This window comes from Mixophyes fleayi, chromosome 10 (genome assembly GCF_038048845.1).
Source record: "Mixophyes fleayi isolate aMixFle1 chromosome 10, aMixFle1.hap1, whole genome shotgun sequence".
Taxonomy (NCBI): Eukaryota; Metazoa; Chordata; class Amphibia; order Anura; family Limnodynastidae; genus Mixophyes; species Mixophyes fleayi.
In genome coordinates, this window is record NC_134411.1 from 58428565 (window position 1) to 58445185 (window position 16621).

The following is a 16621-nucleotide window of genomic DNA, read 5'->3' on the forward strand; positions in this document are numbered from 1 at the left end:
AAATGTGTCGGCTAAGTGACTGGCTGAAGGTAGACCTGAAAGAGGAATAAAATGCACCATTTTAGAAAATCGGTCAATGACAACCCAGATAGTATTGAATCCAGAACTGCAGGGAAGGTCAGTAATAAAATCCATGGCTATACTCTCCCAGGGAGCATCCGGCGTAGGTAGGGGCTGGAGCAACCCAGCAGGAACCTTCCTGGAAGTTTTGTGTTGGGCACAAATGGTACATGCTGCAATAAAGTCCCGTATATCAGCGCGTATGGTGGGCCACCAGAACCGACGGCAGAGGAGGAATGTGGTCTTCTTTATGCCCGCGTGACCCGCGATACGGGACGAATGGGCCCAACGCAACACCTTGAGTCGTAATTGTGGTTCCACAAATGATCGTCCTGTGGGCGGAACATCCTTCACCGTATTGGTAATAGCAATGATGTTCGAAGGGTCAATAATGCAATGAGGAATTGATGGGTTCAGGCGGTCTGTATCATCAAAAGAACGAGATAGAGCGTCTGCCCGCCCATTCTTAGCACCTGGACAGAAGGTAAGAATCATGTTGAAGCGAGCAAAGAATGATGCCCAGCGGGCCTGCCGAGGATTCAGACAGCGAGCTTCCCGAATGAATGTCAAATTTCAGTGGTCTGTAAAGATGGTAACTGGATATAGGGCTCCCTCTAATAGGTGCCGCCATTCCTCCAAGGCTGCTTTAATAGCGAGAAGCTCCTTGTCTCCGATTCCGTAATTAATCTCGTTGGGAAGAAATCGTCTGGAGAAGAACCCGCATGGAGAGTGGGTACCTGAAGGTGTCTTTTGGAATAACACGGCTCCAATGCCTATTGAAGAGGCGTCCACCTCCACAAAAAAAGGTCGCTGTTGATCCGGCTGAGAGAGCACAGAGGCAGAGGAAAAGGCTTTCTTCAGAATAGTGAAGGCAGAAACAGCTTCTGGAGACCATATCTTAGGATTGGCAGATCTCCTAGTTAATGCTGTAATTGGAGCAATGATGGACGAGAAATCTTGGATGAACTGTCGATAATAATTGGCGAATCCAATGAATCTTTGGATACTTTTAAGACTCTGCGGTTGAGGCCAATTCAAGATGGATGACACCTTGGTGGGATCCATCTGTAACCCGGAGCCGGACACAATGAACCCAAGGAAGGACACTTGGAGAACTTCAAAAACACATTTTTCCAATTTGCAATAAAGATGATATTTGCGCAGTCTTCGTAAGACCTCCCTCACTTGTTCTTGATGAGAACTCAAGTCTTTAGAAAACACTAGGATGTCGTCTAGATAAACGACTACGGAGGTGTACAATAGATCTTGAAAGATGTCGTTAACGAAATTCTGGAAGATGGCGGGGGCATTGCAAAGACCGAAGGGCATTACCAGGTATTCAAAATGCCCATCCCTCGTATTGAAGGCGGTCTTCCACTCGTCACCCTTCTTTATACGAATGAGGTTGTAGGCCCCTCGTAGGTCTAATTTAGTAAACACTTGAGCCCCGCTGATTCTGTCAAATAGGTCAGAGATAAGAGGTAATGGGTACCGATTCTTGATGGTAATACGATTCAGGGGTCTATAGTCAATGCATGGGCGCAGGGACCCGTCTTTTTTTTTGACAAAGAAGAATCCAGCTCCAGCAGGAGAGGTAGACTTGCGAATAAAACCACGTTCCAGATTCTCCTTGATATATTGGGACATTGCCAGGGTCTCTGGGCGAGAAAGGGGATACGTTCGCCCCTTGGGTATAGGTTGATCGGGAAGCAAAGTGATGGAACAATCCCAGGGCCGATGGGGAGGTAATAACTCGGCCTCCGTTTTACTGAATACATCTTGGAAGTCAGTGTATGCAGCTGGAAGGCTAACTTCCGTAACCGTGGACTGAGCAACAACTTGGGAATCAGGAGGCAGAACACTAGGTAGACATCTATGATGACATTCTGTACCCCAACGAGTAACCTGAGCTCGGTCCCAATCCATCTGCGGAGAGTGTCTTCGTAGCCATGGAAGCCCCAAGATAATGGGATTGATGGATTTTGGCAACACCAACAACTGAATCATCTCGCTATGGAGGGCTCCAACCATTAACCGAATAGGTGACGTGATGTAGGAGATGGAGCCACTGCTGACACGGTTCCCATCTACTGCTGTTAACGATAATGCTTGAGGCAAGGGGAGAGTTGGAATTTGAAGCCCAGCAATGAGAGTGGCAGAAATGAAGTTCCCGGAGGAGCCAGAATCCACAAAGGCCGTGGTGGAGAAGGGACCTCTAGGGGTGCTCAGGGTGACTGCCATAAGAAGCTCAGGGGTGTTTTTTGAGTAGGGAGCAACTGTGGATACTCCTAAACCGGCCTCCCTGCTACTGTTTAGGAGGACGGGTTTCCCGGTTTCTTAGGACAGACCTTGAGAACATGTCCGGAATCGCCACAGTAAAGGCAGAGACGCTGCCTGAAGCGCCTCTCTCTTTCTTCTGGGGATAAACGGGACCGTCCTACTTGCATGGGTTCATCCATAGGCAAAACTGGGTTTTGAAATTGAGGAGCCAGGCGAGGAACCACCCGCTTAGAGACAGGACGTTCCTGGGTGCGTTCTTGATAACGTAGGTCTACTTTAATGCATAGCGCAATTAGGGTATCAAGATCAGAGGGGAGATCCCGAGAAATTAGTTCGTCCTTAATACGGTCGATTAGACCTTGCCAAAAAGTTGCGACCAGCGCCTCGTTGTTCCATTTCAGCTCTGACGCTAAGGTCCGGAACTGGATGGCATATTGCCCAACAGATAAGTTGCCTTGACGCAGGTTCAGCAAGCTGGTGGCCGCAGAGGCTACTCTCCCAGGGTCATCAAAGACTCTCCTGAAAGCTTCAATAAAGGAGCCGGTGTTATTAAGAAGAGGGTCTCCATTTTCCCACAAAGGCGAAGCCCAGGCGAGTGCTTGACCACTCAGGAGGGAGATCATAAACGCCACCTTCGTTCGCTCTGAAGGAAATGCTCCTGCATTGCACTCAAACTGGATGGAGCACTGGTTCAAGAAACCCCTGCATTTCTTGGGATCTCCATCGTATTTTTCAGGTGTGGGGATACGCATGCCAGAAGTTGCAGTGGATACCGTAACCACACTGGCGGACGCCCCTGGGGCGGTGGTAATGGCAGGAGCAGCAGGCAGGGAGCCTTGTAAAGCATCGAAGCGTGTAGCGATACCTTGAACACATTGTAGGAGATGTGCTTGGGCTGCTTCTTGCTGTTCTACTCGCTGAGCCAAATGAATGAGAAGGTCCCGGGCTGAGGGTTCCCCCGTTCCTTCGGTAGTCATCGCCAGAGTTTACTGTCACGACTAGTATAGCGTACCTGCTATCGTTGGCACTACTCGGAGGAAGGCGCGGAGTCTAACGTGCCCCTGGTGTTCACCAGGGACCCCCGCAAGGAGGTATGGACTTGGCTGCAGGAAACACGCAGGTCGCGGTCCTTCCACGAGTCAGATAGCGAAGCACGAGAGGGATATCAGACAGGCGGGTTCAGCAATGATGCGGGTAATGCAGGTACACAAGGAGAATTCAAACGGGGTGTGAGTCAAGCCGGGTCGATAACGTTCTGACAGCGAGGTACAAAGGGAGATCCAAAGGGGTAGTCAAGGCAATCCGGGTCACAATGGTCACAGGCAAACGGCAATAAACTGGAGGAAGGCAAGGGTCAGGAAACAGATAGACACAGGAACACTGGAACGCTGGAGGACAGGAAAGGACCTGAAACTCTGGCACAGGAGGTGAGGTCAGAGGGACTTAAATAGGGCTGCTAACCAATGCCCTCAGCACTAGTGGTGCTGTAATAGTTGTAGCGCCGTAGCGCTAGTCATTAGGCAGCGCCGTAGCGCTCTCTTCCTGCAGCGTCCCGTTGCCTAGCAACGGGAACGCTTCTGGGTCTGGGCTGGCCGGCCGGGCGGAAGGGGAAATGACGCGTCTGGTTGCTAGGCAACCAGACGTTCTTGTATGGACGGGCGGGCGGCCGCCGAGCGGCGCCTGACAGAGACCAAGTCGTCAAGATTAGACAAAAGCTCACGGGAGGCCAGATCGTCTTTGATACGGTCGTTTAACCCCTGCCAAAAGGTGGCTACCAGAGCATCATTGTTCCAGCTGAAGCCAAGGTGCGAAACTGTACGGCATACTGCCCAGCAGTGAGTGAAGCTTGAAGGAGAGCTAATAGGCCAGAAGCGGCGAAGGAAACGCGGCAGGGCTCATCAAAAACCCTCCGAAAATTCTTAATGAAGATGGAAGAATCTCGGAGCGTAGGATCGTCCCGTTCCCAGAGGGGAGAAGCCAAAGACAAAGCTTGACCAAAGAGGAGGGAAATTATATAAGCGACTTTAGTCCTCTCGGAGGCGAAATTTTCTGAAGAAAGCTCAAACTGAATACCGCACTGGTTAAGCAACCCACAACATTTCTTAGGATCGCCATCATATTTCTCCGGCGGTGGAATACGTAGGCTTCTGGAACTAGCGGTGCTGGCAGTAGACGTTGTGGCTGCGGAGGTAACCGTTACTGCTAAGGCCGTCTGGCTTGCTGGAAGAGACCCCTGAAGGGTGTCTAAATGAGAAACAACCCCATGTAGACTTTGCAAGAGTTGTGCCTGATTGGAGTCTTGCTGATCCACCCTGTGGGCTAAGTGGAGCAGAAGGTCCCGAGCTGAGGGTGCATCCTGTCCATTCATATGGCCAGAGTATGCAGAGATGGCTGCTAACCGGTATTGACGCAACTGAACAGGGAGGCTCGGAGTCTAACGTACCCCCGGTATTCACCAGGGACCCCTGCAAGGGGGTTTGGGCTTAGCTGCAGAGGGTACGCAGGTCGCGGTCCTCCAAGACAGTCACCGGTGTAGTGACAGTAGTAGACAGGCGTAGTCAGGCAATCCAGGTCGGAGCCAACCGTGCGGTGCAGTACACAGGGAGGATCCAGAGAGAAGTCAGGTCAAGCCAAATAGTCAAAACAGCCGGGCAGCGAAGTACCAAAACGAAACACAGGAGAGTAGTCACAGGTAGCCGAGTCATAACCGAATAACACACTGGATCAGAAGTTCAGGAAACGCTGGAGCAGCAGTGAACCAATACTCTGGCACTAGACATGTGTCAGAGGCTGCTTTATATACCCTAAGGTGCATCCTGATTGGGTTAGGGAGATTTTAGCGGTCAGACATGCTGGCTGCCGACAGGGAGCAGAGATAGCGTTCCGCTGCTAGGCAACAGGGCGTGGTTGCTGAGAAGGTGCAGGCGTCCGTCTCCTGCACCAAGTGTCATTTCGGAGACGGCACCTGACAATAGTATTGGGAGATAAAGAGAAAATTACCTCTCAAAAAGATTATTTTCTACGCATATTACTTGTCAGAAAGAATTGAAGATACAGTATAGTTTAACAGATTAAGATAGATAAATCATCTGGTCCAGATGGCATACACCCATTTGTTCTAAGGGAGTTAAGTGTCATAGTAGGCCTCTATTTCTTATATTTAAAATACTCCATTAATACAGGGCTCCTGATTGGCCATCGGTGATGATATAGGAGAACTTGACAGGCTTTGGAGGCAAGAGAACTAATTAATTGAGGGAATGGATGGTTGACATTAGAAAGAAAGCGTAGAAAATTGGGCTTCTTTACAATATGGACAAAAGGAACATTGAAGTTGCATAATTACTGCACATAGTATAAATATTATACAAGGTCAATACAAAGTTTTATCTAATGAGCTTTATTTAGCCAGGACTTTGCAGGTATCAAGGAGAAATCTACAGAGACTGGAAAAAAAGACATATTGTCAACATGCCTTTCAAAGACATTGCAGTTGACTTGCAAAATCCGCAGTTTAATACATTTACCCCTAAGTCAGATTCAATAGGGCAACCAGGGTAAAATCATTAGTCAGATGCAGAGCCATAACTAGGTAGGTGCGGGCGGTGTCATCGCTCAGGGCGCAAGGCCAAGGGGGCGCAGCAGCCGCCCGCTACCTGCCTGTGTACCTTCAGCCCGCTACCTGCCTGTGTTCCTTCCGCATCGGAATCAATGGAACACATGTGCGTTCCACTGACAGGAAACTTCCTGTCGGTGGAATGCACGTGCGTTCCACTGCGATGCGTTGTGGGGTCCTACACTACAGAACTGGAGGAGACGGGAAAATAGTTTTTCAGCGTGTAGTTTCTGGGGCTCCAGTAAGGGGAAACAGCAGGTCAGTGAAGATTGAGTGAGTAAGTGGTACTGCCGCCTTAAAGAGGTACAATATGTGTTGCTTATAAAAATTTCTATTTGGGATATAATATGACTAACCACTCATTCTCTCTCCCTCCCTCTCTCTCTCTCTCTCTCTCATTTTGTTGCCCATCTTAAATGAAAGACCTGTCTTGAAAGTGATTACTTCAGACATTGCCATGCTGTAATTTTTTTTCTTTAAAAATTTAATTTTGCGCACAAATAATAAATATAACAGAATATTGCCACTTACAAAAGCTTGCATAGCTTTGATTAATATTATTACAGCATGTGAAGGGACTTCAAACATACTGCGATATTGGAAAACTGTCCTAAATTACTACAATGCCCAATATTGATCCATCAAAATATATAAGCTCATTAATGGCATGTTGGTAAATGCAGTAGACAGATGACCGTTTTCGGCATGTGTGTGTGACTGCCAACTGCACTAATGGGCTCTTGTTCTGATGGAAGTCATCCAGTATCCTGATGTGTGGCCTAATTGTACAGTGCTCATGTTGCTTGACTCTATGACATAGAGACAGGATTGCAGCATCTGGAGACAAACCTGTCAGATACCAATTGGGACTCTTGAAAAATGCAAGCACACAATCATATTGGATCGTGTGGGCATATTAAAGATGGCCACACATGGCCCGATTCTGATGCTAGACTTCAGCACCAAGTGACAGACTCATTATTTAATTTGAACAAAAGTGGATGGCCAAAGACTTTTGTCTGACACTGGTGGCATTACTGTGGCATAATATGAATATAATATTAAATAACAGATTTTTGTCAGGTAAGGTATTCTTTAACATTTTAAAACTCTTTCTTTTAACAATCTAGTTTTGTGTATCTCTTTTACTGTTCCTATTTGAGTATTAAGTGCATAAAATATTAGAATACCTTTCAGTATATATTTTTGCATACTTTAAGTGGACATTAGGGCAGAGAACCGGTTGTTAATCTATTTGAATCCCACCACTATGTGTGTATATATATATATATATATATATATATATATATATATATATATATATATAAATATATATATATATATATATATATATATATATATATATATATATATATATATGTATATATAAATAAATATAAATATATATATATACATATCTATTGTATTTGCAAATATGTGTAACAGAATTCTTTCAGTAAAGTGCTAGCCACACCCCCACATTAGGTTGACCACACCCACTTGGCAAATGTCATTCCCACTTAGATGGGGGGCGCTGGTGCCCTGTCTCGCCCAGGGCACTAAAATGTCTAGTTACGGCACTGGTCAGATGCATGGTCAAAGGACATGATCATGGTCAATGTGAAGATATCAGGTTTATCTGGCCAAACTACCCATTTTGTGCTGGCTGGCCACCCAGGGGTGTTTTACTATAACATAAACGCATACCCAGTACTCTCTAGGACAGGGGTGGTCAACCAGTCGGAGCCTAAGAGCCAAAATATACCCATAGATACGGCAAAGAGCCAAGTTTACCTTTTATATATGTGTGCATTCCATATACAAAGTATAAACATGCGAATGCATAACTCACACACATACTTTGAAAATATAACATAATTTACAATATCTCGCTAAGTGAAAAATAAGATATCCAACATTGCCAAAATGTTCATAATAATAATAATAATAATAATAATCATCAACTCAGCTCTTACCTTGCTGCCGTGTCCAACGGAGGAGGGTTCAAAGGATACTTACAGTCTCTCCACAGTAGCTAACAATGCTAATGTATTGATAATCGCTGTGGAGAGAACTGTTAAAGTGGGGATAAAAAAACACAGAAATAGCCAACATGCCCCTCAGACCTCTTCACATTCCCACCAGTCCTCACTACATGCTCCTTCACATGTCATGAGATCTACCCACATGCCCCATACATGCCACTCAGCCTCCCCACATGCCTCTCAGCCTCCCCACATGCCCCATACATGTCACTCAGCCTCCCCACATGTCCCATTCATGCCAATCAGCTTCCTCACATGCCCCATACATGCCTCTCAGCCTCCCCACATGCCCCATAAATGCCACTCAGCCTCTCTGCATGGCCCTTATATGCCACTCAACCTCTCCACATGTCCCATTCATGCCAATCAGCCTCCCCACATGTCCCATTCACGTCACTTAGCCTCCCCACATGCCCCATACATGCCACTCAGCCTCCCCATATGCCTCTCAGCCTCCCCACATTCCCCATGTATGCCAATCAGCCTCCCCACAAGCCACATAAATGCCACTCAGCCTCCCCACATATGTCATACATGCCAATCAGCCTCCCCACATGCCTCATACATGCCAATCAGGCTCCCCACATGCCCCATACATGACATTCAGGCTCCCCATATGCCTCTCAGCCTCCCCACATTCCCCATGTATGCCAATCAGCCTCCCCACAAGCCACATAAATGCCACTCAGCCTCCCCACATATGCCATACATGCCAATCAGCCTCCCCACATGCCTCATACATGCCAATCAGGCTCCCCACATGCCCCATACATGACATTCAGGCTCCCCACATGCCCCATATATGCCACTCAGCCTCCTCACATGCCCCATACATGCTACTCAGCCTCTCCACATGCCCCATACATGCCACTCAGCCTCCCCACATGCCCCATACATTATTATTATTATTATTATTATTCTTTATTTATATGGCACCACAAGGTATCTGCAGTGCAGTACAAAATACAAATTAACAGTACAGACAGTATAATAAGGTGTCACTGTACAGGGTAAACAATTATAACCAAGACTTCTATCTCCAAGTAATAAAGGTACAGTGAAGTAGGAGAGGAAGAAATGGCATTGAGACAGAAGGGAAGAATACCCTTACAAACTAAGGGACGGGCAAACAGACAGCAGGCACAGGAGTCAGTAGAGGGGATCAAGCGCATGAGGAAAGAGGGAGTGGAAGGAAAGGAGAGCAAGGAAGGAGAAGGTTATGTGGATGGATGGTAGGCCTTGAGAAACAGATGGGTTTTGAGAGCCCGTTTGAAGGAGCCAAATTTAGGGGACAGACAGATGGAGGGAGGCAGGTTGTTCTAGTGGAGGGTGGCAGCACGGGAGAAGTCTTGAATTCTGGCGTGGGATGAGGTGATCAGTGTGGAGGAAAGGCATCGGTCATTGGCCGATCGTAGGGAACTGATTGGAGCATGGATGGACAGGAGGTTAGAGATATAAGGGGCAGTTGAGTGGGAGTGTAAGGGGTTTAAAGAGGATTCTGTAGGGGAAAGGGAGCCAGTGTAGGGCAAGGCAGAGCGGCAAGAAAGATAAGTCTCGCCAACGTAGTTACGAGCCGCAGTGGTGCCTCAAGCCACCACGACTCACTGCTGCAGCCTGGCCACATCCTGGCCATCTCCACGACAATATGGACGTCACTTTCAGGTTCCCCCCAGCCATCGCCAAGGCAATGGCCGGGACTCTCTTTGGACAAGGCGCTGCGTCTTGGGCATAAGGGGCAGCTGGGCGCGTGCGCAAACTAAGGTAATTAATCAACAGCCTCCAGAGGCTGATATCTTCTCCTGTGCCCCATGTTTTATGATTGGCCCTCCTGGGCATATTAGGCAGTGAGGGCTTAGCCTCCCTGATGTTTATAGCTTCTGTTACCTCACTTGCTGACCTGCTCCCTGTGGATACCTTGCCTGTTATTCTGATTGATACCTTGTTGTGACCCCTGCCTGTTTACCGGATTTGTCTCATTTGCCTGTTGGCCTGACCGTTGCCTATTTACTGGATTCTGCTCGTTTGCCTGTTGCCCAGACCTTTGCCTGTTCACCGGTTCTTCTTGTTTGCCTGTGGCCCTTACCTCTGCCTGTTTACCGGATTCTGCTCGCTGACATGTTTCCCTGACCTCAGCCTGTTTACCGGATTAGCGTTGGCTGCCTGATTCCGTTTGGTCTCCTGCACTTCAGTATCTACTCCCTACTCTTGAGCTACAGTTTCTGCGCATAAGCTATCACTACGCTGAGTTTAAGACCTGAGGGCATCCAAGTACCTGTCAGCATGACTCTACAGGAAAGGCAGCTGACAAAGGTGAAGATCTCTTCTATCTGTTCTGGTAGTTCGTGCCAGTACCACCAGCCATAACAGACGTATTAAGCATAGAGCGTAGGCGAGCTAGATGGGAGAGGGTGTGGCTGGTGAGGAGAAGGTTGCACTAATCAAGTCGGGAATTGATGATAGCGTGGATGACAGGTTTGGCAGAATCCTGAGAGAAGAAGGGCTAGATGCGAGCAATATTCCGAAGTTGGAAGTGACAGGATTGGGCAAGAGAGTGAATGTGGGGGGCAAAAGAGAGGGAGGAGTCAAGGGTAACACCCAGGCAGCGGTATTGGGGAACAGCAGAGATGGTGGTGTTGTTAACAGTGAGATCAAGGTGGTGTGAGAATTTAGAAGGACGGAAAACGATGTGTTCAGTTTTAGCATGCCACTAGCCACTTAGCCTCCCCACATGCTCCATACATGTCAGTCAGCCCCCCCACATGCTCCATACATGCCAGTCTCCCCACATGCCATGAGATCTACTCGCATTCCTCATACACCATATCAGCCACCACACATGCCCCTTGTGTACCATCAGACTTCACCAGATGCCCATCAGACCACCCTACATATGCCATAAGATCCCCCACATCAGCCTCCCCAAATTTTATTAAAAATAACATTACTACCCCTTACACACAGCAGACACAGCCTGGATCCCGCAAAAAAAAAGGAAGGAGGGAGAGCACTCTCTACTGTCTCCTCTTTCCCTGATTGGAATGATTACACCCTGTGACCTCCCAGCGTTGTACAGATAAGGTTACATGGCGGGGAAGTTGCGCTGGCTTGAGACGGAACTGCACTTGTCGGCACCTGGAACAACGAAGCGCTGGCAGGGGACTGATCTGCCCCTGCATGCATCGGAGCCGCATGAGAGAGCTAAAAGAGCCACGGGTTAGCCACCCCTGCTCTAGGAGTTCACCATTCACTCAGGCAAGGAAGTTATCAAATACAATGATACTTTTATTATTATACAATACACCTGAATAAAAATACACCTTAAATGAATGCCAGACAGGTTTAACACACCATCTCCCTTACCCCTCTAGCTCAATAGACTGCAGTCACCTTTGCTCCTTGAGTTCCAGTCCCTTGGCCTGATATTACAACCCTTTAGCAGTGTGGTAGGAATCTGATACAAAGTCCGCCTACTTCACCAGGCTAACACCTCCCGGCTGTGCTAAAAACTCTTTCTGAGTACACACTGGAGGGTGGGCAGCTTAGGTATTGCAAAGCAAGTTTGTACATGGGTTTCTAAATGGCTTGTTTTTCCTCCCAGTATGGAAAGGGACTGTTTGACATTTCGATATCAATTAACTCTTGAAAATAATCCTCCACCATCCTTTGCATGTTAATAGTAGGATCGGATGGAGTTATGGCCGAGGTCACACTTTTTTTGGTAAAATCTTTTAAACCAGACCAGATGTCAAACTGTTGTGGCCTGCCACCTACGTCATCCATGCTTCTTTTTGGAAAGTGTATTTCTTACGAGCAGCAGCTGCCTGAGAAACTGAAGGAGACGTCGTCAAGCCAAGGCCCAGTTCAACAGTCAACTTGCTGACCAATAGCTCCTTGCATCTGTTCAGATTTTGGTTATTTGGAAGCAAAGAATCGATGTAGGTCTTAAACCTAGGATCAAGCACAGTCGCCAAAACATAGTGATCCGACTTCAAGATTTTAAAAACTCTTGGATCATTGCGAAGCGATTTAAGTACTTGATCTACGAGGCCAACATACTTTGCGGAATTGCTTTCTTTCATCTCCTCCTTCAGTTTGTCAAGCTGCTTTTCCAAAAGTCGAATTAAGGGAATAACTTGGTTCAAGCTAGCAGAGTCTGAACTCACTTCACATGTCACAACTTCAAATGGTTTCAGCAACTTTCACAGCACAGAAAGGATTCTCCACTATGCAAGACTGAAATACATTCCCCCTCCTTTCCCAATGTCATGGCTTGTGCAATAAGCTTGTATGGCTTTGCGCTGTTCCTCCATCCTCTGAAGCATGTACAGGGTGGAATTCCACACCTCAGGCCTGATTCATTAAGGATCCCAAATGAAGAGGATTCTTATTTCAGTCTCCTGGACAAAATAATGTTACAATGCAAGGGGTGCAAATGAGTGTTCTGTTTTGCACATAAGTTAAATACTGACTGTTTTTTCATGTAGCACACAAATACTTGATAGCTTATTTGTACACTGAAATTTAAAGTTGATATGTGTGTGCTACATGAAAAAACAGTCAGTATTTAACTTATGTGCAAAACAGAACACTCATTTGCACCCCTTGCATTGTAACATTATTTTGTCCAGGAGACTGAAATAAGAATCCTCTTCATTTAAAATCCTCAATGAATCAGGCCCGTCTTGCTTAAGTTGTTGGCAGTGCAAATTAAATTGTTCTTGGAGCTGCTGCAATCCCCTACATGCTGTGGCAGAATGTCGGAAATGTCCCGAAATTTTACGGGCCACTGAAAGCATCTCCTGCACCTCACGGTTATTTTTCAAGAAGCTCTGCACCACCAAATTTATTGTGTGAGCAAAACAGGGAATGTGATGGAATTCACCCAGCTGTAATGCTCGCACAATATTGTTTGCGTTATCAGAAATAACATATCCTGTGGAGAGTCCAGGTGGTATAAGCCAGGTCTTAATGACATCCCTTAGTTTTCGTAACAAATTATCAGCTGTATGCCTGTTATTGAAGCCGGTGATACAAAGAGTAGCCTGCCTGTGAGAAATGTTACGTAGTGGTGTACATGCTGCTGCTGTTCCTGCTTGTGAAGGTGAATGACCAACCCAGTGGGCTGTCACAGTCATATAGTCTTTAGTTTGGCCACTTCCACTTGTCCACATATCTGTGGTTAAGTATACAGTGGGTAGAATGGCATTTTTGAGCCCAATTAGTACATTTTTACGAACGTTCTGCTACAGTTGAGGAATAGCTTTTCTTGAAAAATTGTGTCGCGATGGAATTTTGTAATGGGGACACAAAACATCAATTAACTGTGAAAAATCAGCTGCGTTTATAGTGGATATTGGACACAGATCTAACACTAGCATAGTCGCCATGGCGTCTGTCATCCACTTTGCAACTGGGTGACTGCTCTCATACTTGCTTCCTCTAGCAAAAGATTGTTTCACAGTTAATTGTTGCAAAGTACTAGTGGTCTTCTTCTTGGGCTGCTTATGGGAAGAAGATTCACCCCCAACAGCAGCAACAGCAGCAGCAGTGAGACTAACGCTCCAGAATTCTTCAGAAGAATCAAGGATAGTGCAGGAGTCATCGAGCCTTACCAAGTTGGATGCAGAGCTAACTCTGATTGCTACTGAGGATATTGATGAGGACGGTGTGGTGGGTGTAGATTGCAGGCGTAGGGATGTAGGTGAGAGAAGGGTCCTAGCTGATGATGGACTGCTTGTTGTTATTTTTTTAGCATAACTTTCAGCTTTTCTCAACACCTTGCCATGAACTCGCGTCAAATGGCATAACATGGATGAGGTTCCAAGATGGTTAAGGTCCCTCCCTTGACTGACTGTGGCTTTACATTCACTACAAATGGCTAGACAACTGTTGTCAGGATTTGGGTATAAATAATTCCACACAAAAGAAGTGACTTTTTTGGTCTTATGTCCAGGCATGACAATGGCCTTCTTCTTATCACGTGCCAGAACTGCTTCCACTGATGCATAACTTACACAAACAACCTCATTCTCATGAACATCCTAATTAGCGCCCTCATTGGCTACACAAATATCCCCCTCATCCTCTTCCAATTCCAAAGTGGCATCCTCAATTGGTGTATCACCGGCTACACTGCGGCTGTTCAGGCACACATCAGCAGAAATGCTGAAAGGGGCCTTCTTTATAGGTACACTATCAGAATGGTCACGATTACACATACCACTCGTGGATGGACTCTCCTCAGGAATTGGTGTCATTTCTGATTCTAAGCATACATTTTCCTCTAATGTCTTACTGTTTTCTTCCAGCTCGACTTTCACACGTAACAGTAGTTGTGCACCACTTTTGGACTCCGAATTACTTGGTCTTGCTTGGTCACGAGTGACCTTACAATAAGAAGCCTCAGTAACATTTTTAGATCTCGCACTCATAGAGAAAGGCGAAGGCCTCATTCTTTCTTTGCCACTGCGTGTGTAGAATGGCATGTTGGCAATTTTTTTTTTATCTGCAATTAACTTTTCCTGTACTACAGCTCTTTTTCTCTTCAACACGGTAAAAGGTGTTTTTTTGCTTGATTTTTTTCCCTGACTTCAAAAGACTATGTAATTTTACATAGGCTTTACCAGATGATGTACAGGGATAACTACCATCAGGACTGGTGGCAGCAGCTGCTTGCTGCTCCTGCTCATTTGTGTACTACTGTGAATCCATTTTAGTAAGACCCTACACTTTGTAATGCAAATTCAGAAACATACAGTGCAATGACTGCTATATTAGGATTTCAGCAGTCTGAAAATTCATCTCTTTTATAAGGGTGTATATGAGACCCCAAACACTTTGTAGTGCAAATTCAGAAAAATACAGTGCAATAACTGCTATATTAGTATTTCATATTATCCCAGTTTTGCATCACCTGATTCCACTTCATAATAACAGAGCAATCACCAGATCTTCTCATTAGTACCTTATGTGCATTTTGTTGTAACCTAAATGGATGTTATTTCTTTATTCATGTTATCCATCGCTTGATCCACCACAGAACATTAGTACAATTACCCTGGTGGCATAGAATATTAGTACTATTACTTTATCCTTTCTATAAATACCCAATCTCAATAGGGCAATTGAGCGCTATCACACTATATATATTTTCATTATTCTTAATAGGGAAGGGATATCCCCCTATAGTGCAGCTGCTCTTGCTCTTAAAAAGAGCAGAGCGCAACCTGTTTTCTTTCAATTGATTAGGATTTCAGCACTCAGAAAATTCAGCTCTTTTATAAGGGTGTATATGAGACCCCAAACACTTTGTAGTGCAAATTCAGAAAAATACAGTGGAATGACTGCTATATTAAGATTCCAGCTCTCAGAAAATTCAGCTCTTTTATAAGAGTGTATATGAAACCCTAAACACTTTGTAGTGCAAATTCAGAAAAATACAGTGCAATAACTGCTATATTAGGATTACCACCCTCCTATTTCTATTCTATCACTTTGCCTGCTCTATACTGTGAACTAACCCTTCTCTGTCCCTCTCTCAAATGGCACTAGATCGCCGTGGAGGCGGGTATTTATTGATTTCAAAACTCACGAGATCCGACATCCGACGACGTCACAATGACGTTTTGCTTCGTTTTGGAATCCGAATAGGCGCCGAGTACCGAGCCCAGAACCGAGTATCGGTACCCAGAACCTCAAAGTTTGGGTGGGTTCGGTTTTAAGGAAACCGAGCCCGCCCATCTCTTCTTTCTTCTCCCATCTCCTGAGCGACGGTTTCTGTACATAAGCTAAGAGAAAAAAGGTGTATTTTATGTCCTGCGCAGACACCAGCTCACAAAGGTGTTTTTAACTTAAAATCAGCTAATGAAAAAATAATAAATTGATGTGCCATGTATACTTTTAAAGCCAACTGCTAATACACATTTTCATTTATATATATATATATATATATAAAATTATTAGAGAGAGATGTTATGGGTTGCAACACATTTTTCCTGTGCAGCAGTTTGTAAAAAATGTACCTCACTGTATCCAGCTGAATAAAGCTAAAGTAATCTCATATCTCAAGGATCCTTTGTATAGGCTAGAGGTGGTGTAGACAAGACAATCCAGGAACATATGCGAATTGTAACACACACTCATACACAATGAAATGTTCTAGCATATTATAGATCTGCACCGTTCTAAATCAGTCAGAATCTACTAATCAATAGTTCACCTTATTTTACCTAGTTCGTTGATGTACAGACGGCAAGACATTTTCTGCGTTAGAAGCCATAACTCTCCGTTCAGCTCTGCTGCGGCAAGTTGTGATTTAGTTTCCACGGTAACCAGGGTCGCCTCTACTATGGCTGTTCTCATTGGTGCCTGCTAGACCTTGACTTACAAAACAAAGTTGATCGCTAGCACTTCTTCCTGGTAACGAAATAAACAAATTAAAGCTACTATATTTAATATCAGTATCTGTTTGCTATTCAGCCGGCAACTCTCAATGTTAGAAGTTATAGTAGAATATTTGAATAAGAAAATGTGGAGGCACTTTATTTAGACGCAAGTCCAAGTAACAACTACACCACCTCTAGCCTATACAAAGGATCCTTGAGATATGAGATTACTTTAG

General features: G+C 45.5%; 1 protein-coding gene across 3 annotated transcripts in view; it reads right to left on the reverse strand.

Moving 5' to 3' along the window:
* TSNAXIP1 (translin associated factor X interacting protein 1) overlaps window positions 1–16293 on the reverse strand; it is a 403075-nt gene extending 386782 nt beyond the window's left edge. For all 3 annotated transcript variants that reach the window (XR_012679541.1, XM_075188810.1, XM_075188811.1), the window contains exon 1: window positions 16230–16293. Coding sequence is in view for 2 of the 3 variants with exons in the window: in XM_075188810.1 (XP_075044911.1) it covers window positions 16230–16279 (50 nt within the window). In the remaining variant the exon portion in view is untranslated. The remainder of the gene's footprint in view (window positions 1–16229) is intronic.
* Window positions 16294–16621: the final 328 nt, after the last annotated feature.